The 24,656-nt window shown below is 26.8% G+C and overlaps 1 protein-coding gene across 16 annotated transcripts in view; it reads right to left on the bottom strand.

Annotated features, from left to right (window-relative positions):
- Positions 1-3,763: 3,763 nt before the first annotated feature.
- LOC122500030 overlaps positions 3,764-24,656 on the bottom strand; it is a 212,524-nt gene continuing 191,631 nt past the window's right edge. For 4 of the 16 annotated variants that reach the window (XM_043608710.1, XM_043608712.1, XM_043608713.1 and 1 more), the window contains 36 exons: positions 18,580-18,597; positions 18,490-18,513; positions 18,337-18,363; positions 18,161-18,178; positions 18,072-18,095; positions 17,919-17,945; positions 17,744-17,761; positions 17,655-17,678; positions 17,502-17,528; positions 17,326-17,343; positions 17,237-17,260; positions 17,084-17,110; positions 16,991-17,008; positions 16,905-16,928; positions 16,752-16,778; positions 15,990-16,090; positions 15,856-15,894; positions 15,321-15,519; positions 15,092-15,196; positions 14,783-14,814; positions 14,651-14,692; positions 14,259-14,460; positions 13,989-14,090; positions 13,392-13,423; positions 13,249-13,290; positions 12,897-13,098; positions 11,959-12,063; positions 7,483-7,529; positions 6,986-7,030; positions 6,479-6,683; positions 6,025-6,129; positions 5,757-5,809; positions 5,605-5,643; positions 5,034-5,235; positions 4,032-4,136; positions 3,764-3,857 (listed from right to left, as the gene is read on the bottom strand). In XM_043608710.1, the coding sequence (XP_043464645.1) occupies positions 3,832-3,857; positions 4,032-4,136; positions 5,034-5,235; positions 5,605-5,643; positions 5,757-5,809; positions 6,025-6,129; positions 6,479-6,683; positions 6,986-7,030; positions 7,483-7,529; positions 11,959-12,063; positions 12,897-13,098; positions 13,249-13,290; positions 13,392-13,423; positions 13,989-14,090; positions 14,259-14,460; positions 14,651-14,692; positions 14,783-14,814; positions 15,092-15,196; positions 15,321-15,519; positions 15,856-15,894; positions 15,990-16,090; positions 16,752-16,778; positions 16,905-16,928; positions 16,991-17,008; positions 17,084-17,110; positions 17,237-17,260; positions 17,326-17,343; positions 17,502-17,528; positions 17,655-17,678; positions 17,744-17,761; positions 17,919-17,945; positions 18,072-18,095; positions 18,161-18,178; positions 18,337-18,363; positions 18,490-18,513; positions 18,580-18,597 (2,375 nt within the window). In that variant the 3' untranslated portion in view covers positions 3,764-3,831. Of the gene's footprint in view, positions 3,858-4,031; positions 4,137-5,033; positions 5,236-5,604; positions 5,644-5,756; positions 5,810-6,024; positions 6,130-6,478; positions 6,684-6,985; positions 7,031-7,482; positions 7,530-11,958; positions 12,064-12,896; positions 13,099-13,248; positions 13,291-13,391; positions 13,424-13,988; positions 14,091-14,258; positions 14,461-14,650; positions 14,693-14,782; positions 14,815-15,091; positions 15,197-15,320; positions 15,520-15,855; positions 15,895-15,989; positions 16,091-16,751; positions 16,779-16,904; positions 16,929-16,990; positions 17,009-17,083; positions 17,111-17,236; positions 17,261-17,325; positions 17,344-17,501; positions 17,529-17,654; positions 17,679-17,743; positions 17,762-17,918; positions 17,946-18,071; positions 18,096-18,160; positions 18,179-18,336; positions 18,364-18,489; positions 18,514-18,579; positions 18,598-18,747; positions 18,775-19,246; positions 19,271-19,411; positions 19,436-20,217; positions 20,245-23,127; positions 23,152-24,656 lie in introns of all 16 variants that reach the window. The other 12 variants (XM_043608716.1, XM_043608718.1, XM_043608715.1 and 9 more) reach the window with 11 other exon arrangements.

The raw sequence follows: 24,656 nt of genomic DNA, 5'->3' as shown, positions 1-24,656 counted from the left end.
TAGACAATTGTGTTAAATTGTTATTATTAAATTTATTAAGAATAAAAAATGAACAACTGAAAAGTAAAATATTAATTTTTTTCAATAAATTTATATTTATAAACATTTATAAACTTTTTTTATAATTTTTTTCAAGTTTATGTCAAAAAAGCAATGTTGGCAAAGAGCGTCGTGAACAATTTTTCTATACTCAGCCAGCACTTACCGCCGTGGCTTGTCCAAGCTCTGGCGAAACAAAAATTCTGTACTGCGCCAGCACTAATTGTCGAGGCTCGGCTAGACTACGCCGAACAATCGTCTGAGTACTAAGCCAGTGGTGAACATCGGCACTACACTGGCATTTCCCATTGGGAATGTAAAGAATCTTATTATTTGAGGCTCCGGATCTTAAAAGGGCACACGCGCGAACACACGGCAAATAATTTGGCCCCTGGAGATAAAATTTTGAAGTTGTTCAAAATGAATTTTAAATTATTGTTTCTTATACAGAATTTCAAGGCGAAACTTTTTTTCTAATAAAAATTTTTTATATAATTTCTCGTTTTCACGTAAATTGAAAAAAACGTGATTTTTTGAGTTAAGAAATTTTAATGAATTTTTGACTTCAACTCGTGACTACTTCGTTAAATATTAATATTTTTCCACGAAATTTACACACAATATTCTTCAAACTATTCCAAGAGTGAAACAATATTTGGAAATTTAAAAAAAAATTGTATGTCAAAGTAAATAATTATTTAAATAATTTTGTCGGAAAAATGATTCTCCTATTTTTAATTGAAAAAGTTGAGTGACGAATTTTCATTTTCGGAAAACTTTCAGCGACAAAAATGTTCATTAATATGTTAGGAAGTTTTTTGGAAAATATCTCGCCATTTGATAATAAATTAAAGACAATAGAGCAATTTTAACATCGTCGCGCTCTGCTGTAAACGTAAACAATGTCTAACTATATATACATTGGTCTTGTAATGGCGGCCATGCTACACGTGTGCCGCCACGCCGCAATTTTACAGCAGAGCGCGACGATGTTAAAATTGCTCTATTGTCTTTAATTTATTATCAAATAGCGAGATATTTTCCAAAAAACTTCCTAACATATTAATGAACATTTTTGTCGCTGAAAGTTTTCCGAAAACGAAAATTCGTCACTCAACTTTTTCAATTAAAAATAGGAGAATCATTTTTCCGACAAAATTATTTAAATAATTATTTACTTTGACATACAATTTTTTTTTAAATTTCCAAATATTGTTTCACTCTTGGAATAGTTTAAAGAATATTGTGTGTAAATTTCGTGGAAAAATATTAATATTTAACGAAGTAGTCACGAGTTGAAGTCAAAAATTCATTAAAATTTCTTAACTCAAAAAATCACGTTTTTTTCAATTTACGTGAAAACGAGAAATTATATAAAAAATTTTTATTAGAAAAAAAGTTTCGCCTTGAAATTCTGTATAAGAAACAATAATTTAAAATTCATTTTGAACAACTTCAAAATTTTATCTCCAGGGGCCAAATTATTTGCCGTGTGTTCGCGCGTGTGCCCTTTTAAGATCCGGAGCCTCAATTTGAAATCCGTTTATGTTCAAATAAATGAATAAATAAATAAATAAATAAAAATAATTGAAACCATGTGAAGAATTTTATTATTTATGAAAATAATTGAATTCTTCCAACGAATTTTATTATAATTTTTGTAAATAATTTAATTTTTTGTTTTCAAAAATTTTATGGAAATTAAAATTTTTATAAGTTGTTGAATTTTAACATGTTTGGATTTGAATGTTTTGAAGAATTTTAATTCCTATGAAAAAATACCCAGTGGGCACAAAGACAAAAAACGTTCTTTAAACGTCTGTAGAACGTTTAATGTCTGCCAATTTATGTTTTAAGAACATCCGAATGTTCCGAAACATTTTTGGAAGAGTCGGACGTTCTTAAAACATAAATTGGCAGACATTAAACGTTCTACAGACGTTTAAAGAACGTTTTTTGTCTTTGTGCCCACTGGGTAATAATTAAATACTTATTTAAAAATTTAGTTATTGATGTTTCGAATAATTTTACAATTTAAGAAATTCGTAAGTAAATGTAATAGAATGTTTTTAATAATTTTTAGAGTGAATCAGAATATTCTTTATGGTCAGGGAAAAGTGAAAGTTTTGTCTGGAAATCAGGGAAAAGTCAGGGAAAAATAAAATTAAATATTTGTGGCAACCCTGAATTTTTTAAAATCTATACGATTGATTGTTCAGAATCCTAAGAAAAGCCTATAAAAAATTCGGCAATAAAAAATATTAAAAAATGTGGAAGTAGTTGAATTTTTTAAGTATTACTGTAGTAAAATTTGAACCAACAAAAAAACCTTGAAATTTTCTTAGAAACCTTGAAAAAACCGGGAAATAGACGTGAATTTCATTCACGAGTTTTGGTGGCCACCCTGTATTATCTTTCTTCATTTGTCAACTTGGTCATTTTGTCACTTGTGCTGAATTGGGATGCGTTAATTTCGTTCTATAATAAGAGTAAACATTGAAAAAATAGTTTTGCACAATTTCTACTTAACGCTTATAATAAATTAAAAATATGATAGCAGCTATTTTGGGACCTTATCTTATTCCATTACTTATAGGATGGTTTATAGGCTTTTGTGCTTGTATTGGATATCATTGGATGAAAAGTACCTTCAGTGATGATTCAAAAAAAAAAATTAAACAAGAATAATCTGTTACTTTATGAAGTACATAGTATGCAAATAAATATAATTAAAAATTATTTTTTTAAGGTATTTGTCGCGATTTGTTTTTTTGATTTGTTGAACTAAAATGAAATAAACGTTTGTTAAATACTACTGCTCGTCTGCTAGTAGTAAAATTATAAATTTTTGGTAAAGAAACAAAACGGCAGTATATTGCATATTTAAGTCCGAAATCTTTTTTCATTTATTTCGATATATGAGAGGTATTATTTAAAAGTTTTTAAATATTTCAATTTGATATATGAAATAAAAAATTTTGTATAAATTTAATATATGTCAAGGAAGTAGACTGTCCCATTAAGGAAAGTTTACAAATTAAAAAAATCTAATACAAGTAATATAAAATGACAACTTTTACGCATGACTCAATTTTAACAAAAAAAATTTTTTTAACTTTAGTTACATCATACAACTTTTAAATATCTGTAATCATTCTCTTTATTATTATATCCTGTTGATGTCTATGAAGAACTTGGGGAAGATTTTTTTATCAATTTAAATATTGCTGTGTAGATACTGCAAATTATGAAACCTCCTATAAACCCAATAAAACCTACTATATATTCCAAATCCATTACTACTTTTGTTTTACCTTGTGTATTTGTTAAAAATATGTAAATAATTATTTATCTTATGTTTACTCTTATTAATATGCAAAAGAGGATATATATTATTTTGCTTGTCAATAAAGCTCGCTTGGTTGTGACGGTAGATATTATTTTTGCATTATTTTTCCTGTAATCTACGCGTAAAAATACATAAGTTTGCAAATTTCCTTTAATCTACTAGTGGAAATACATAAGTATGCGAATTTTTAGCATTCTATATAGAAAAAACTGTGAGTGCTGGGGGATACATGCTTATAACCGTTTTGATAGGATTCCTACCTGGTATAGAGGCATATTAACATGCTTGTAATAATAGGGAGAGTAATTACAACACAGTTCAGCATAATTTAAAACTAATACATAAGCAGGGGTGGCCAGATTAATTAGTCGCTACTTAAAGTGAATTGTTTTTTATTTCAATGAAATTTCTTCATAATGCATACAATTATTAACTGAAGTTGATTAGTTCACATCCCCTTCATAGTTTTCTGAAATCAACATAATATTTATAGTTAAGAAAATTCAACATATTTTCTTTATTACAATTTATATTGTTTTTACAATTACATTTATATTTACAATTACTTTAATTTTTATTCAATTCCTCTTAAGTTAAATTGATTAAAATTAAATAAAAACTGCAACTCCAATGATATTTTTACCTGCTTTTAAATTGTTTCTGCTTTTCATTAATGCATTTTTAATTACAAGTAAGCAGTTGCTTTTTGAAAAATTTTTCGGCAATCCTGCTCTATCCTTTACAAATTCTATAAAAAAGCAAATTTTATATTTTCTTTAAAAAACAGAGTATTAAAAGATGCTGAAATTGTAAACAATTTGCTACAAATTTTTTCTTTTGAAAAATCTAACATATAATGCCCTATTTATCTGTAAAAGACATTTTCAAGATAAATACATGGGATGAGTATTTTATTGGTTGTAGATATTTGAAAAAAATTTCTCCTTAGAATCGCACATTTACTATTTTTGCATTCTAGCAAGAAATCGCTTAAAAAAGATCGAAAAAACCAGAATCTCGTCAAAAATACATGGTAAACAAATGAATATCTAAGTACTGTCATGTTTCTTGTGTGAAAGGAGAGATCCTCGAATGCAAAACTATTACAGTTCAAATAGATGCGTGTAAGGAGAATCGGTTGTGAATACCTCTCTCAATAAATTAAATCAAATATTCAATTTCCCAATTGTCAAATTATTTTATTTCGTTGTTTTAATCAAAAGTTTGTTGCAGATTTTGCTGTTATTGAAGCCTACTGTTACAGAAGAACGGCTCATATTTAGGGTCAGTTTTATTAATACCGATTAAAAGTTAATCAATCATTAAATCCTCAATCAACCAATCATAAGCCGTTATACTGCTTTTAATCATTGATTAACTTTTAATTGAGTTTGGTGGAATTAACCCTTAATTTGTTAACAATAATTATTTTTAAATAATTATAACTAATAATATTCTTATCCTATGTATTTTATGTTTAAAAAAGGGTTTTCCAAATGAAGATAATATTTTAGTTTTGTTAACGAAAGGTTGTTGCAAATTTTTTAATAATTTAGCTCTACATTGTAGATAAATAGAAGGCTAGACACGAATAACGGTTTATAAATTTAATTAGAAAAATGTAAATTTTTTCTGTGTAACTCACTGTAGATAGCATTACAGACATTTTTTGGTACTGGTTCAAATAGACCTGAACCATTGAGAGAAAAGAATTTCATATTCTCTTCACCAAGTAAATTTGCCAATAACTCTCGAATCAGAGGAGCTAAAGTAATATTAGAATCTTCATTCAACTTTTTGAATTCCTTTTTCTTTATCCAAACCTCAGACTCAGGCACTAATTCAATCTATAAGTTATAAATATTTTAAAATACTCATACAATAAGTGTATCGAATTATAACTATATAATTAATAATTGACAGTCACATTATTGCTATCTAGTGAATCATAAAAATTAAAACTTCGTTGTATTGATAATTTTCTTTATTATGATAGACTAACTTTCAATTCGTTTATTATTAATTACCTATTTTTTACCATCATTTTCCTTCATCTTTTTAAATCAATACAACAGATAAAGAAAAAAACAAAATAGAAGACAAAAGAAGATAGAAGTTACTGGATTGTTATTAGATCATCATTCATAATTATATTTTTATTTACAGAATTTTATGAAATAATTATCCATTAGAATAGTGAAAGAGAAAGTAGTTACCTTCCCTTTTTTCTCTTGATAAGGGAATCTTTTTGGTTTCTGCAAAAGTTTAACAAATATTTATTTCTTAAGAACATTTGAAATAAATGATTTTAAAAATAATGCAGTACTTTAAATTTACAAATATTATTTAAATCCTTATTGCCATGTACCTCAGATATGTATTTTTCAATGTCAAATTGTTTTTTCGACCGTAGAATAATATCTAAACATTTATGTCTTTGAGATTATAATTATAAATCTTCGATGTATTGCAAATATATTGACAGTAAAATATTTCAAAATTATTATTATTTAGACTAATTTTGTAAACATTTCTTTTTTAATCAAGATACGCAACAGTACTTTTGTGATAAATTTTGTTGAAAAACATAAGATTTATGGGCAAAATACAAATATAGGAATCAGATTTTCTTTTACCTGTTTTAGATGTACGACGGAGATTATCAATGAATTGTCCTACTAGTGCATCGCTTTTTTTTATATCCATTTTATGACTTGCTTCAACATTTTCATTCACATATGCTGCAAATAGAAATGTTATAATTATGTTATGTGTATCAAGGTAGAAAAATAGGCGCTGAATTGGAAACTCATTGCATCTGACCCATATCATTTTACATCAAGTCAACATATTCCTGAATTTTAAACTCATTGCACTGACCCCTATCATATTAAATCGAAAAAGTGAAAATGTCATTTCGATTTTTTCTGAATTTTTAAAAAATATGATAGTTATTTTAATGGACTGACATTTTCATTTTTCACCACTTCTGGTACCCTACTCTAATTTATCTTTGTGTTAACATACAATTGAAGAATTAGTTTCACAATTCTATAATTAAAATAATGATTTTTTTAATGTGAAACTTACCCATGATAGCACTTTTAACTTCGCTAGGTATTTGCTCATATTTTCTACTCTCCTTATACCATGTAAAAATGGATAAATTCTCTAAACCAAATAAATTTTTCAACAAAAATTTTATTAACTCTAATGGATTGTTTTTATAAATAGTTGTGTATTTTTTAAGTTTTTTCTCATCAATCCAAATGTTTGATCCTTTTGTTAATTCCACCTTTAGCGTATAAACAAAAATAAAATTTTTGCAACAATTACTCAATGGGCACAAAAATTAGTAAGATATCCCTAGGATATCCTTTTATGAACGTTCTTGGGACATTGTACATATAAAAGTCGTCGTTATTGGTATGTACTAAGATATTTTTAATGTTTACTCATGTCTAGCATTTGTTTGATATTTGTTATGGTTGTTCTTAAACAATTTTTATGTTCCATGTTCATAATATTTTGAGTAAATAAAATTCTGAAATATTTATTTTAAATATTTAGTTCTTTAAAAAGACAACGAGTTGTTACCTTTTCTGCACCTTTACTTTGATATGGATATTCTTCTGGTGGCTGCTAAATGAATAAAATAATATTTATATTTGGGTGATTTTTCACGAAGTAATAACGGTGACATTTCTTTAAGAAAATAATGTTTTGAAAATTTCCTATGTAGATATTTTTAATAAAATTGGAAAATAATTATAATTATTATTACACAAACTATTATCAAATAAAAAAAATTCTGTAAAAAATTGCATTTTGGTCAATCTTTCCAGACATTTGCGAGAAAACGTAAAAATCATAAGTTTCGTTTAAAATATGATATTTTTTAATTCTGATATTACTAAAAACTATAATAAAGATTAATTGTGCAAAAGTTTAAAGAAGATATTTTTGAAGTTATTAAATAGGGAATAGTGGGGAATTAGAAGTGATCATATTCAATGAAGAATCAGCCTTATACCTAATAGATATTAAAGACATTATTTTTAAAAATTAAAGTGTAGTATTATAATGAAATATACCTCAGAATTATTGATATCCGAATCACCTGACGGTCGTAAGGTCACACCTGAAAATTATGGCTCTTGAATTATCTAAAATAAGGCAGATTTCACGACAAATGTTCATCCAAAATAAAAATGTTAATTAATCAATCCATAGACCCGAAAACAGTGAAAACTTCAGTGAAGACAATAAATATAGACTATTTATGATTTTATTAATAACTAGCAAAGTCCTACGCGCGCGATGCGCGCGTGAATGATTTAAAGAATTATCACGTTAGCAATCTGCTTTCTACAGAAAAAATTTAATAATTTCAATTTATATTCTTGCATGTTTACAATAGTTATGATTTTTTAAAAAATCTCGGTATTTCAACTATATTATCATTTCCACGCCTCAGATTAATGGCTTCTGTTATTAAAATAAATATAATTATCCAGTGAAAAAACATGCCTCTACTCAACTCAAGTTTCAAATGTAATTTTTATACATGTAATTTTCTCATGAAATCCCTCTTTAAGCTCATATAAATGTAATAAAATTCAAACTCAAAAGATTTAAATTATAATTTTTGCAAATATTTTAATTTTCATTCTTATGTTTCTAATAATGGTTGGGGTACAGTTTTTCTAAATCGTATTTTCTAAAATTTTTTTTTCTAATAAAGGTGAATTTCTAAAAAAAAATTTTCTAATAAAGGTGATTTTGAAATTTTCTGTCTTCTAATAAAGCTAATTTTCTAAAAATTTATTTTTCTAATAAAGGTAATTTTCAAAATTTTTCTTTTTTCTAACAATATTCTATTTTTGTAATCACGATCAATAAGTACATATGATTAAAAAATAAAATTTACGAAACTTTGTTAATTCTTTAAAAAATTACTTGATATTTTGTTAAAAAATTATAATAAAAAATAGAAATTATGCAAATTACTTAACAAAATTTTTAAATAATCTAGTTAAAAATCGTAATTAACAAATTATAGGGATTTTTTCCCTAAAGATATTTAAAATTTTCTAAAAAATTTTTTTTATAAATATATTAATTTTGGAAATTTAAATGTAAAAATGATGTAAATTATTTTTTTTCAAAGAAGAATAGAATTTTGTTAACAAATTGTGATAAGAAATAATAATTTTATAAAAAATTTTCTTCATTTTCAAAAAGAAACTTATAATTTTGCAAACAGAATTGTAATTGAGAAACAGAAAATTTAATCTTTATTTTTAAACAATTTTCTAATTTTTATCAAAATTATGGAATTTTACAAATTTTAGGAAAATAAACATTAGAAATTATAACTTTTTAGAAAAACTTTTTCGGAAAACAGATTTAATTAGAAATCGCCTTTTTTTAGACAAAAAGGATTAGAAAATATTTTTTTAGAAAAAGTGTTCGCCTACCCTAATAATTGTTAGTATTCATCCGAAAAATATATTGAATACATTGAAATGTTGATAATAGAAGGAAAGAAATTTTTAATAGAATTTATAAGTATTATTTTTTTGAATTAAATACAAAGTACCCGATTCTGCGTAACCGGAAGGGCAAAAGTATAAAAAAATGTAGAAAATACGGGATTTTTTTAAAAGTTTATTGAATTATCATTTTATAGAAGACTGAATTTACCAAAAGAAATAAAAATTCTAAAGATTTAATTAAAAAATACCATTTGAATCATAAAAAACATACTAAATATTTAAACTTCAAAATTTAAGTGTCTTTAATCAATTTATTTTTGCCAATCAAAAGTGTCAAATAAAATTCAGTTTACTAATTGAATAATATTGTAAAAAAAATTGTTCGATATATAGAATTTAGTCTTTTTATCAATATTAAGTTTGAGAATTTCATTAAATTTATAAGAATTTACAAAATGATAGAGAATTCTTGAAAAAATTAGATGTATTTACCATTTTTAACAGCAGTTGAATAGAGGCACGTCTTAATCATTTTTCTTAAATTTGTAAAAAATTTCTTTGCTTCAAGTGGTTATTACACATATGGGAATACTCATAACCAAACAGTTATATCAAAGACAGCGATGAGTATCAACAGCTTCTGTTCAAAATTTTAATTCTATATTTTTTGAACTAATCAAGTTTAGAAATCGACTTTATTATCAGTGTTACGTATGACTTCGTAACTATTTTTAATTTTTTCATTAATTAAAAATTTGTTTTAATGTATAATTTCATTAAAAATTTAGGAATTTTGTAAATAGAATTAAGTATACTCAATACACATATTATCAAGACATAAGAGGATTTTTACATAATTAACTCATCAATTAATTTGTCTTAAAACTATTTTTTCATAATTAAATTATCCAAACTTAAAAATAACGATAATCATTCTTCATTGGTTTTTATTTCCAATAATATTCAAAATTATTTTTAAAATTATGATTCTAAAATTGGTCGAAAGAATATGGACATCTCTTTTTTTTAAAAGGAAGAGAATTGAAATTAAAAGAAAAGTATTTGTGAATTTACTTATTAAATACTTATTACTTATTTAATACTTATTAAATAATAAATATTTACTTATTTTATTTTTTATTTACTTATATTTGTACTACTTATATATAACTGAGGTGTCTTATTACTGTCTACAACTAAATACAACCTTTTCCTTTTTATACCTTTTCAATATAGAATACCGTCTAATCGGAGGTACTGAATTAATAGTACACTTAAAAAGGGGATCATCTACTTTTCCAAAAATAATATTTATTTTTCGAAGAATTTAACGTTTATCTTGGGGTGAATAAATATTAAATCTTTTAGTTTAACTTATCGAAAATTTCTATATACTTTATTTCAATTTAATGTTACATTACCTTCATTTTTTCTGCATGTATGTAATAATAATAATCAGAATAATCGAATTCATACTTAACAATCAGTGATTTTGTTTTGAATTTTATCATTTTTCTTTGCTTAAACTCAATTTCTATATACTTTATTTCAGTCGACACAGAACTAAATTAACAAACTGAGTTTAGTTTCGTGTCGACTCAAAACATAAGATTGAAAAACATAATTATTTAGTGTCAATCACAGAAAAATTGTTTCCCCTGACTTACGTAACTAGAGCAACGTAAATAATTAATGTAAGTTGCGTAACCAGAGTAAATTACGTAACTACAGTAACTTACATAACCAGAGTAAATTACGTAACTAGAATAACTTACGTAAATGATCAAACTTACGTAAGTTATGTAAGTAGAATAACTTGCACAATTAATAACATTTACGTAAGTTACGTAACTAGAATAACTTAAGCAAGTAAATAAACTTACGTAAAAACTTACGATCAAAATTACTTAGGTTACATAACTTACGTAAGTTTATTTAATTACGTAATTTAGTTTAGTTACGTATGTTTGATTAATTGATCATTTACGTAAGTTACTGTAGTTACTTAATTTACTTTGGTTCCGTAAGTTACTGTAGTTACGTAATTTACTCTGGTTACGTAACTTACATTAATTACTTACGTTGTTCTAGTTACGTAAGTCAGGGGAAACAATTTTTCTGTGATTGACACTGAATAATTGTGTTTTTCAATCTTTTGTTTTGAGCCGAGACGAAACTAAATCTAATTTGTTAATTTAGTTTCGGGTCGACACGAAACTAAACTCAGTTTGTTATTTAGTTTCGTGTCGACTTGAAACTAAAGTCACTTCCCAGTAAAAAAAAAGTATTCAGAATAGAGAAAAAGTATTGGTGGAGACGTTCGGTGACTGTGTTTTCGCGACAAAACCGTATTGGTGGGTTACGGTGAATACATTTTGCTTACCGTGAATACTTTTTTTTAAACTCTCGATTTAAAGATTCCTAAGCAAAGTTGATAATATTTATAAAGAGCGTAAGTGACCTGAAGTATAAAAATGACTATTGCGAGAAGGAAATAAGAAATTTTGAGAAAAAACGAAAAATTAAATGTGATAAACCTACAACGTATGATGATGAAAAGGAACATTGACGATACCGACAGAAACTTGAGAAATCCAAGTAAATGTATGTGGAACAGTAAGTTCCGCCGGTAACGTCAAAGTTCCTTTTAATCATCATACGTTGTAGGCACAGAAAAGCATTTGGTAATTGATCAACATTTGACAATCTGTTTATCACATTTAATTTTTCGTTTTTTCTCAAAATTTCTTATTTCCTTCTCGCAATAGTCATTTTTATACTTCAGGTCACTTACGCTCTTTATAAATATTCTCAACTTTGCTTAGGAATCTTTAAATCGAAAGTTTAAAAAAAAAGTATTCACGGTAAGCAAAATGTATTCACCGTAACCCACCAATACGATTTTGTCGCGAAAACGCATTCACCAAACGTCTCTACCAATACTTTTTCTCTATTCTGAATACTTTTTTTTTTACTGGGTTTGTTAATTTAGTTTCGTGTCAACTCAAACACTAAAACGAAATTAAACTTTCGAGACGGTCCCTGCTTTATTTCAATTTAATGTTACATTACCTTCATTTTTTTTACGGTGAAAATCCCCTAGGAAATTAGAAATTGAATTGTAGAATGTTTGATTTGTCACTTTATAATTTTTATTTACATGTTTGTTTACAAATTCTGTAAAAAGAAATTTGGCATAAGTTATAGAATTTTGCAGTGTTTTTAAGAACGCTAAATATAAAATAGTAAAAAGGATATGATTGAGTGAACACCCAGTTTTTTATTATAATGTCAAAAGCATTAATTTTAATCGATCTTGAGGTCTGTCTCGGAAACACAAAAAAGAATCTCAAAGTGAGAAGATAATTCCGCTTAACAATTATTTTTACATTTTATTTTCAATATACAAATATTCCCAGGTGGAAAAGTTAACGTTAGTTAACGTCAGCTAATGCTACTAATGTTAGACTAACATTAACTAACGTTAACTAACTTTAGGCTAACGACATTTTTTGATCACTAATATCAGATTATAACGTTAGTTAACATTAGTTAGCATTAGTTAACATTAGTTAACGTTAGTTAACGTTAATCTAACGTTATAGTAGCATTATTTTTCTTTTTCGTACTCTGGGGTAGTCTTATTTGCACTCCGTACGAATAAGAGCTCTTATGACGCTCTGTTCAAGAAAAGGCAGTTTTCTACTTATCTCCGGAGTACCAAAAAACGCCGTTTTTATGACTGAGTTATAAAAAGAAGATTTTTATGTTGCTTTTTGTTTTTCTGAATGCAGCTTCAAACTTTAAAAAGCGTTATTTAATAGAAAATATAAAAGAGGAAAATCTTCTCAATTAGAAAAGAAAAATTTAGTACCCACATATAAGAGGAAAAAATTATGCAAAAGAAGAGAAATCGTGTAAAATTGAAATTTTTTTTTCGGTGAACAAGTATTTTGATTTTATAAAAAGTTGTGACATCTTAATGATATTGCGACTTCTGTTATACTCACTAAAGATAGCTATTTTGACATTTTTAGGTAAGCGTTTAGAACCAGAGTTTCCTTTTATGGTGAAATATTTTAAATTGTTTTTTCCAATTAAGCTTTCTAATAACAGTGTAATCAATTTTATTGGTTTATTTTTAAAATTTTTAACATATGATTTAAGTTCATTTTTAGGTATCCAAATTTTTGAATCTTTCAGCAATTCAACCTGAAAGATTTAATGATGTTTAAAAATTCTCCTAAATTTATAATTAACTAAATTAATTAACAAACCAATTAACAGCACCTATCAAACCAAATGTTTGATTGGACAAAATGAATTATTAATAGTCGTCTTTCTAAAAAAATGCTACGTTACCTTATTCTTTCCTTTCTTTTGATATGGACATGAGTTTAGTGTCTGTAAAGTAAATATTGTGTATTTTAAATTTTACAGTTTTTTAGTAAATGAAAAACTAAATGCAACCCTTTAGGTCTAGAAAAACTTGAAGCGTCTTGTACCTTGTGCTCCTGTGTATCTGTTATTGGTTTTCCTATAATAAACATTTTTTAAATTTATTTATACATTTTAATAACTAATTTTTAATTTTTAAGTTTTTCTGAGTTGTAAAATTTTATAAATCTTAATTAAAGTACATGAGACTAAAGTAAATTAATTTTTCTACGAAGAAACGAAGAGAGTTCAAAAATTGAGCTTTCCAATTCTATAACTCTCCCGACGCAGGTACTAATACACCAAGATCAAATATTTTTAGCTCGTGACATACGAATGTTTATTCGATAGAATAAATAGAAATTATATGACTTGTAAAAATTTCGTCAAACCGGACGGTTTGACGGTATTAGAGCGTGCATTCAAGCGTCAGGTAAGTTCTAGAACTGGGAGGCTTAATTAAACATATGCTTTTTGTAATGTATTAGATAATTTACCTAGATCCCGCAAGGGTCCTGGTGTCATTTTGACTATCTAGAAAATCCCATTCGTAAGAAAAGAATGAAGATACGTCTATTCTTTTCTTATTAATGGGATTTTCTGGTTAGTCTACATGACACCAGAATCCATGCTAAATCTAGGTAAATTATCTTTGGTAATATTACCTTTCTGTAATTTCTTTTTGAAGCGTAAAATATCTTTGACTATAGTTTGGTAATTTTCGTATGTTTTTTTTTGTTCAGGAATTACATTTTCATTTATAAATTCTGTAAAAATAAATCAATTTTAATATAAAACTTGTAGCCAATTTACAAACACTAACCTTGCGATTGTTATATACTATATATCTATTAACTTAATCTTGTAATTAACAAATTAATTTTGTCAGAATTAAACTTAAGTTAAATAAAAAATAACGCAAAGTTATTCTTCACCAAAAATGGATTCCTTTAATTCCAAAGGAATAGATGTATATCCAAATCGCCCTCCCCAAGTGAAGGATAACATATCCTCTTTGCCAAGTAAATTCTCTAATAACAATCTTATCATGGTGGCTGCATTGTCGTTGAATTCACTTTTAATAGATTTAAGTTCATTTTTGTCAATTAAAATGTTGGATCCTTTCAATAATTCCACCTTCAATGTAGAATAAAAATTCAGAAATTATGAGAATTTAATATCATTCTAGCAACGCTATCTTGAAATTATAATCAGGTGAAAACTTTTTTGTTAATTTATAATTAACTAAATTAACTAAACCAAATGTTTGATTAGAGAAAAAAAATTATTGAAACTCGTTTTTCTAATAGAAACAAAAACCTGTTACCTTATTATTTCCCCTTTCTTGATATGGATATAAATTTGGTTCCTATCAAATAAATATTATTTTTTTATCTCTATAGTATATTCAAAAATAAGTGCTACTCTTAAAGGTTAAAAAACTAGAAGTGTTATGTACCTTCAATTTCTGATCGTTTGGATTAGTTTTTCCTGCAATAATTTTTTTCAATTCTTTTAAAAATTTTAATGACTTATTTTGAAAATTTGTTTATGTAAGAATAGTATATTAAACGAAATTTGTTTAGCTAGTTTACTATAAATGTCAGAAATAAATGTTTTATATATTTTAATAAAATTATTAAAGCGAGAAATGTTTTTGTACATAGAGTACAAATGATGCACTTTAAAACTAGTTTCAAATTTTAGCTTCCCTACAAAGATGTTAAATATTGTTCCTGAATTAAAGATGTACTGTTTGTATTATTACCTCTCTTAAATTTGCTTCTTACACTTTTTAAAATTTTCAATACTAAAGCTTGGTATGTCTTCTTGTTCACTTTATGACCAGTATTCACATTTAAATTCGTAAAATCTATTAAAATACATAATTTCTTGATGTGAAGTTTTAAAAACAATTGGCAAACGCTAAACTTGTAATTGTTATAGACTGCAACTGTAAACTAGACTGTAGGTAGCTATAACAAATTATCGCTCACCAAAAATAGATGTTTTCAATTCCTGAGGAATGGTTCTACTTTCACCGTCACGCCAAATCATTAACGGCAAAATCTCCTCGCCAAGTAATTTTCCTAGTAACTCTCTTATCATCTCTTCTGTTTTTGTTTTGAAATATCTTTTAATCCACACAAGATCCTTCTCATATATCCAAATTCCGGAATTACTTAATAATTCAACCTTTAACGTATAATATGAATAACAAATTCGTGTTAGTTTAATACTATTATATTACTTAGCTCCCTACAAGCTAGCATTATTTTATTTGTTTAAAATACCAATTTAATATGTTCTAATATTCTGTGTGTGGATAAGGGACTAATGACGGAAGAATAGAGCTCATTAGTGTAGTCAACATTCAGAAAAAAGTGGTTAAGCTATAGAGGAAAGTTAAGGTTATAAGATGCCATAATCTTTAAATCTTTATGCTTCAGGTGATGAAAATTTAACTATACGCTAACTGATTATAATAAGAACCTATATTATGTTCTCTAAAAGCAAATTAAGCAACGTTACCTTCCCTTCCCTCTCTTCATAAGGATAAGAGTCAGGTCTCTGTAGAATAAATAAAATATTCGGTTATTTTCTAATCATTCAAAAATTAGTTAAGAAATGTTGCTTTCCTTAAAGTAAATGAAATTGCCATTAACCTTGAAAAATGTCGTTTCTGCATTTATTCTACTACGTGTTGTAGGACTCTTCTTCGTTAATGGCGAACTTATATCTGTAAGCTTCTTACTTCTTCTAGTATCTTAAGAAGAAATATTATTAAGTAAAAATAAATGAATTTGAAATTTGTATTTGTGATTTAGACAAATCTGACTTTTGATCATAATTCTTGGACAACAAGCAGCTTAGTGGTCACAAGGACGTCTAAAAACATCCCTTTTTGTCCGAGGACATCCGGAAACCATAATGATAATGTCTCGGAGAAAGTGATCTTAAAAACGCTAATAAGGTATTTCATGCCCAGTGGGCAAAAAACCATCATTGTTTTAAAAACGTTCCAAAAACGTTTTTAGAACGTTTCATGTCTGCAAAATAATGTTCCAAAAACGTTCCATTGCTTTTAAAACGTTTTAGAACCATATCACTTTTTTAAGACATTATTTAGCAGACATGAAACGTTCTAAAAACGTTTTTGGAACGTTTTTAAAACAATGATGGTTTTTTGCCCACTGGGTGTCTAGTTCAAAAGATATACAAAAATCATCCTAAAGGACGTCTGAAATCTAAAATACATCTTAAAGACGTGTTTTGAAGATCTGAGAGACGTAAAAGGGATGTCTTATAATTTATAAACATCCTTTTCAAATTATCTTAGACTAAATAGACTGATGAGAAAGATTTAAATAAGCTACATATTTTAAAAACATCTTATACTACTGACAGTAATAAATATTTGGACTTGCTTTGTATGTTGGATCTTGAAGGAATGTCTGTAACAAAATTATTTATTGTTCTTTATTTCACTAGATTGTTTAAAAAATGTATATTAATAATTTAGATGTACGTAAAAGAGACTAAATAATGTCAAAGTAATGAAAGTTATTGATTGAATTTACCGTCATTAATCTCGTCCATGATATCTGTAATAGAATGAAAACTGTAACACTGACACTATTATGTTATGTAACATAAGGTATACTACCTTCTGCTCTATTCTCTCCTGCAACAATATTTGAATATTTGAATATTTTAAAAAATTGGTATACTAGTGACAATAATGAATATTGGAACATGCCTTGTATGTTAGATCCGGAAGGAATGTCTGTAACAAGAAAATTTATTGTTCTTTATTATGCTAGATGGTTTTAAAAATGTCTCTTAATAATCTACATGTATGTAAAAGAGATTAAATAATGATATAGAAAGGAATGTTTTAAATTGCATTTACCGTCAGTACTCTCGTCCATGATATCTGTAATAGAATAAAAACTGTAACACTGTCACTATTCTTTTATGTAAGATTTTAAGGTATACTACCTTCTGCTCTATTCTCTCCTGCAACAATATCAAAATATTGTTCAGGTCTATTAAACAATGTGACCAAGAAAGAAAAATTATTATTCTTTTTTAATAGACTGCTAAAAAGTATTTGAATATGCGACATATTTTAACAAATTGGTATACTAGTGATAATAATAAACATTGGGACATGCCTTGTATGTTAGATCCGGAAGGAATGTCTGTAAAAAGAAAATTTATTGTTCTTTATTATACTAGATGGTTTTAAAAATGTCTCTTAATAATCTAGATGTGTGTAAAAGAGATTAAATAATGATATAGAAAGGAATGTTTTAAATTGCATTTACCGTCAGTACTCTCGTCCATGATATCTGTAATAGAATAAAAACTGTAACACTGTCACTATTCTTTTATGTAAGATTTTAAGGTATACTACCTTCTGCTCTATTCTCTCCTGCAACAATATCAAAATATTGTTCAGGTCTATTAAACAATGTGACCAAGAAAGAAAAATTATTATTCTTTTTAATAGACTGCTAAAAAGTATTTGAATATGCGACATATTTTAACAAATTGGTATACTAGTGATAATAATAAACATTGGGACATGCCTTGTATGTTAGATCCGGAAGGAATGTCTGTAAAAAGAAAATTTATTGTTCTTTATTATACTAGATGGTTTTAAAAATGTCTCTTAATAATCTAGATGTGTGTAAAAGAGATTAAATAATGATATAGAAAGGAATGTTTTAAATTGCATTTACCGTCAGTACTCTCGTCCATGATATCTGTAATAGAATAAAAACTGTAACACTGTCACTATTCTTTTATGTAAGATTTTAAGGTATACTACCTTCTGCTCTATTCTCTCCTGCAACAATATCAAAATATTGTTCAGGTCTATTAAACAATGTGACCAAGAAAGAAAAATTATTATTCTTTTTTAATAGACTGCTAAAAAGTATTTGAATATGCGACATATTTTAACAAATTGGTATACTAGTGATAATAATAAACATTGGGACATGCCTTGTATGTTAGATCCGGAAGGAATGTCTGTAAAAAGAAAATTTATTGTTCTTTATTATACTAGATGGTTTTAAAAATGTCTCTTAATAATCTAGATGTGTGTAAAAGAGATTAAATAATGATATAGAAAGGAATGTTTTAAATTGCATTTACCGTCAGTACTCTCGTCCATGATATCTGTAATAGAATAAAAACTGTAACACTGTCACTATTCTTTTATATAAGTATTATAAGGTATACTACCTTCTGCTCTATTCTCTCCTGCAACAATATTCAAATATTTATTAGGTCTATTAAAAAATGTGACCACGATAGAAGATAATTATTGTGTTTTATATGGGAGTGATGAAAAGGATTCAAACATTTTTAAAAATTGGTATATTAGTGACAATAATAAATATTGTGACGTGCCTTGTATGTTAGATCCGGATGAAACGTCTGTAACAAGATTATTTATTGCTTTTTATTCTACTAGATGGTTTAAAAAATGTCTATTAATAATCTAGAAAAATTTTCCACCCACCCCCACTTAAGTGACCTTACGTAATTTATCGACGGCTCTCGGTATAAGTGATGCATGTCGAGCATATAGATGTCATTTGTTTTTTCGTCTTCTTTCATAAAAGAAGTAAGATGAAACTACAAAATTCAATTGTTTTCATTGTTATTTTGTCGATATTCTCGACTTTGACGAGAAGTTGTCGATCGAGACTCATTCGACATGCAACACTACCGGTATAATTAACAACGAAATCAAGCTAATAAATAAATATAAGTCGTATGTTTAACAAATAGAAGGATAAAAAAGATTTAATAGTGTGAAATATTTAAGAAAAATTTTATAATACTGGAGTAACATATAATATTGCTCGATATATTGGGACTTGCTTTGTATATTAATTGTGTATACCTGGATAAAGCACGTATGTAAGATCTGTAATGATATAAAAGCATAACTTTTAAAAGTCTTATTGTATAAAAAGTATTAATACAGTTTGTTAAATGTCTATTAACAGCCTATATGTATGGAAAATAATTTAATAATGTTATAGAAAAGCATATTAATTATGTATACCGTCATTAATCTCGTCCATGACATCTGTAATAAAATAAAAGCAGAACTTTTAAAATTCATATTGTATAAAAAGTGTTAATATAGTAAGTTATACTATATTGTATTAGCTATTAGGAGAGACAGTTTCCTGGCAACCTGTTTATAAAGAATCAAAATTCAAATGGGGTTTCCTTAAACGCTTTTTTTAAACAACAAACATTTTAGACGTTTCCCAGCTTAAAATTCCCGTACAGGATCCCGATCAGGATCCTGTACGGGATTTTCCCAGCTGAAAAAAATCGCCTGAATTTTCCCATGGACTTTTCAGGTAGAAATCCATATGGAGATTTGAAACTATCCACATGAAATCCGCATGGATTGCCATGTGGATTTCCGCATGGATTTTTTTATATTCTTAATAAACTCCAAATATGAACAAAAACCTCTTTAAAAATGCAGAAAGTAGTAAGTGAGACCCCTTTGGGGTCTCAGAATTCGAATTTGATGTTTATTTTTGAAAATATTTAAAAATAGAAGAAATGGAAAATTTCCATGTGGATTTCCATGTGAATTATTTCAAATCTCCTCATGGATTTCTGCGTAAATTTCCATGTGGAAAATCCAGACGAACTTTTTCAGTTCCAGTACGGGCTTTTGGGACAAATTCCTGTGCAGGTTCCTTATCTATAAAATGTTCCTGTTAACAGTGCGACCAAAAAATGGATAATTATTATGTTTTATAAATGGAGTTATAAGAGAGATTGAAAAATATAACATATTTTAAAAACTTGTTATTCTATAGTGACAGTAAGAAATATTGGACTTGCTTTGTACGTAAGATCTTAAAGGTGAGCCTGTAACAAAATAATTTATTATTCTCTATTAGGCTAAAATGTTTAAAAGGTGTTTATTAAAAATCTACATGGGTCAGTCCATTATATTTCACCTGAAGCCGTTGCGGCCTATTTTTAAAAAAATCTCATAATTTGTAAAAATGATGTTTAATATCCATAGAATTCATTTTTGAGAATTCTTTTATAAAATTTTTTGAATTAAACTTAGAATTTTAATTTTTAAGTTGAGTTGCACAGTAAAAAGGTTAGATTGACAGTTCTGATAATTTAATAAAAAATCATGGAAATAATTTAGATAATACAAATTTCTTGATTGATATTTGTTAAAAATGAGCTAATTTACTTGTATAAATAGATTATTATGTAAACATACCCAAAATAATAGATAAAAAATGATTTTAAAACTTAACTATAAAATGTCAAAAGTCACTACATTTTATTTACACTTTTCTAAAAAGTTTAAAAATATTAAAAAATTTATTACTACATAATGTAAAGTACTTTCAATATACTTTTATATTATGTGCTAACTTTTTAATTTTATAATAAAGAAATATGAAAAATTTTACCTTTAATATTGAATGTTTCATGATTTTCAGTGATTTTAATCACTTATTTCTTCTCAGGTGCAAGACTAAAAAATCCAATTTTTGTCTTAATATTTAAGTTTGACCTTCTTTTCCATTCTATTAAATTTTGGTGATGGAGAACGAGCTACTTTGTAGTTTTATTCATGTTTAAAAAATCTGCTTCCAAAAGCGAGTTTGTTGGTTAAAATGCAGGTAATTTTATAACACTGAAGTTGGCTATCTCAATAGTTTTGCAAAAATCTACTTGCATTTTAACCAACAAATTCGTTTTTTCAGCAGATTTTTTAAACTGAAAAGTAATTTGTTCTCCATCACCAAAATTTAATAGAATGGAAAAGAAGATCAAACTTTAATATTAAGACAAAAATGGGATTTTTTGGTCTTGCACCTGAGAAGAAATAAGTGATTAAAATCACTGAAAATCATGAAACACTCAATATTAAACGTAAAATTTTTTATATTTGTATATTATAAAATTAAAAAGTTAGCACATATTATGAAAGTACATTAAAAATACTTTACATTAAATAGTAATAAATTTATTAATATTTATAAACTTTTTAGAAAAGTGTAAATAAAATGTAGTGACTTTTGAAATTTCATAGGTAAATTTTAAAATCAATTTTTATCTATTATTTTAGGTATGTTTACATAATAATCTATTTATACAAGTAAATTAGCTCATTTTTAACAAATATTAATCAAGAAATTTGTATTATCTAAATTATTTCCATGATTTTTTATTAAATTTTCATAACTGTCAATCTAACCTTTTTACTGTGCAACTCAACTTAAAAATAAAAATTCTAAGTTTAATTCAAAAAATTTTATAAAAGAATTCTCAAAAATGAATTCTATGGATATTAAATATTATTTTTACAAATTATGAGATTTTTTTAAAAATAGGCCGCAACGGCTTCAGGTGAAATATAATGAACTGACCCACATATTTGTACACTACCGGTCAAAATTGAGAGACCACCCATTTTCAAACGATTGAAAAACATTTTAAAACATAAAATGTATGGAAACTAAAATTTTTTTCTTTTTATTTTTTAAAAGATGTTAAAATTTTGAAAAGAACAAGATCTTTTAGAAGTCATTTGGCAAATATTTAATTTAGATATTTTTAAAAAATCGTCTTTTTCAATATTTTACAAAAATTTGAATAACTTCTAAAATAATGAACGCTTTTAAATGATCTTAGGCTTATTTAGTGATAGATCGTCCAACGTCCTTCCGGCAGGACGAAAAAGACTCAGGTGAGTCCCTCCGAAATCACTAAAGAAAACTAACATGGATTCAGATAAATAAAAAATGATATATATCATTGGAAAGGTAACGAAACAAGCTTTCAGCGCATATAAATATCGAGCTTGTAAGTTCAAAACTAAGTACTGGGTAGTTTAAAGAAGTTAAATTTTCCAAAAATTTACATAATTTTTAGTCACAGAATGACGAAGCCCGGTCCTGCCGGCAGGACGCTTTTCGCTTTATTTAAGAGACTACCTAGCCCAGGTATATAAATTTAAAGACTCGATATTCACATCATTTGAAAGCTTGTTTCCTTACCTTTCCAACGATATATTTAGTTTTATATTTATCTGCTTCTATATTAATTTTATAGAGCAATTTCGAAGGGACTCGCGCCTGAGTCTATACTCAGATATACTGAACAATATTAAAAATGATTTTTTTTAATTAAACATTTAGGTTTCATTCTTTGAACGTTTGTGAAGAGAACGAGACTTTTCCGGTAAAAAAATATTGATTTTTGGGGATTTTACATTAAATTTACGAAAAAATGTTTTTTTCACTGTTTAGAAACATAGCAAGTTTGAAGGCTTTAAAAAATTGTTTAATATTATTATTTTAAAAAGTCAAAAATATGGATTTTTTCGTCTTTTAGTCTGCATTTTCTATGAAAAAAATTACACGTTAATGCCTATAAGCAATTCTTATAGTGTAACAAATGACCTTTAAAATAAGCCAAAGATCTTTAAAAAGCGTTAATTATTTTAGAAGTTATTCAAATCTTTGTAAAACATTGAAAATGACGATTTTTTAAAAATATCTAAATGAATTATTGGCCAAACGACTTCTGAAATATCTTGTTTTTTTCAAAATTTTATCATCTATCAAAAAATGAACAGAAAAAAATTTTAGTTTCAATAAATCTTATGTTTTAAAACGTTTTTCATTCGCCTGAAAATGAGTGGTCTCTCAATTTTGACCAGTAGAATAAAAGTGAATTAATAACATTATAGAAAACAATTTTATTAAATGAATATACCGTCATAAATCACGTCCTTGATATCTGTAATAGAATAAAAACTGTAACACTGTCACTATTATGTTATGTAACATAATTATAAAGAATATGTTTACTGGAATATAATTTTACTACTGTTGTTTACTCCTTCGGGATGTAACATTTGATTACATAATGTATATATATAATGCTATATATACTATAACGGATGTCTTACTAGTGTTGTTAATATTTCTGAAATTATTGTTAACTTTATTACTCTGAATGAGGTTATTTTATTTTAAGAAATTATTTTTATTTACTTCCGAATCAACAAACTAATTAAAAACACACGTTACTTTGTTGTTGAATTAATTGCCCGACGCCAGAGATATTTTATGGAAAAATATTCAAACCTAATATTTAATTAATTTCACGCTAGCTCAATCTTTTCAAGGAGAGCGCGGGGTAAGAGAAATCACAAGTTAGTTTTTAATTTTTGATTTAATAACAAGAAATTACAGGTCCAAACGGGACCTGTTCAAAAGTTACACAAATGATATGTCGTGAAACAAAGGAAATTGACACGTTTAATTTTTGATCGATTGTTCGTCAGGAGACAACACATTTTTAATTTTGAGACTCACCGGAGATGCGCCGACGCCCCCGCATTGTTCCTCGGCTCATCCTTGAGAAGTAGGCACAACTTATTTTAATTTAAATTTTAATTATTACAAAAACGGTCTACTGCGACCTGTCATTAAACGACGCCAAATTGAGAATCAATTGAATGGCCGACGGGGACGCTGAAGCAGACGTGCATCTCGGCTTCGTGGTGAGTCTCACGCGCACTTGATACAAAGATTTTCGGTACACGGAAAGAAAAAGTCCGTCAATCATTAATAGACTAGTATATTACTTTGAGACGGGACACAAAATCATTGAAAGGATAACATACTTTGAGTCACAATCAGTGACGAGTTGCTTGCTAAAATTTAGAAAACTGTCATCAATATATAAAACTCGTTCACTAAAATTTAGAAAACTGTCTATTAAATTTTCTATGACTATCAAAAGCATTCAAAAAATTCAACTTCTTTCAGAATTATCCCTAATTTTAGACACTATTTGGTACAGAATGAACACATTTTTATCGTTGCACAGTTCCGATATTTTATTTACACTCTTAGACGCTTTAGACCAACACATTTTCGCACTTATAATAACTACACGTAGAAACGCACACTTATAACACTTTATGTTTAGAAGCGAACTGTTCTTATATACCAAATAACAAAATTTTTCACAACTTGTGAGAAATGATTTTGCACTAATAACTACTTTTTAATTAGCGAGAAATATAAAAGAAAATATATTTTCATCGAGGTCAATTTCTAGACGCAATTCAACTGCAAATGATTAGTTAAGTTAAATATTCACATTACACATAATAGTATATAGGGATATGTATAGCAGACAGCAAAAACACATGGACTATAGAGAAACCAGAAGAAATGCGCATCGGTACACTGCGCAACAATGCGCTAGTGAAGAGCACCGATTTAGAATAC

The sequence above is a fragment of the Leptopilina heterotoma genome, unplaced genomic scaffold (genome assembly GCF_015476425.1).
Source record: "Leptopilina heterotoma isolate Lh14 unplaced genomic scaffold, ASM1547642v1 Lhet_180, whole genome shotgun sequence".
Lineage (NCBI taxonomy): Eukaryota > Metazoa > Arthropoda > Insecta > Hymenoptera > Figitidae > Leptopilina > Leptopilina heterotoma.
Note: the sequence above shows the minus strand (reverse complement) of the source record. Positions and strands in the feature narration are given on the sequence as shown.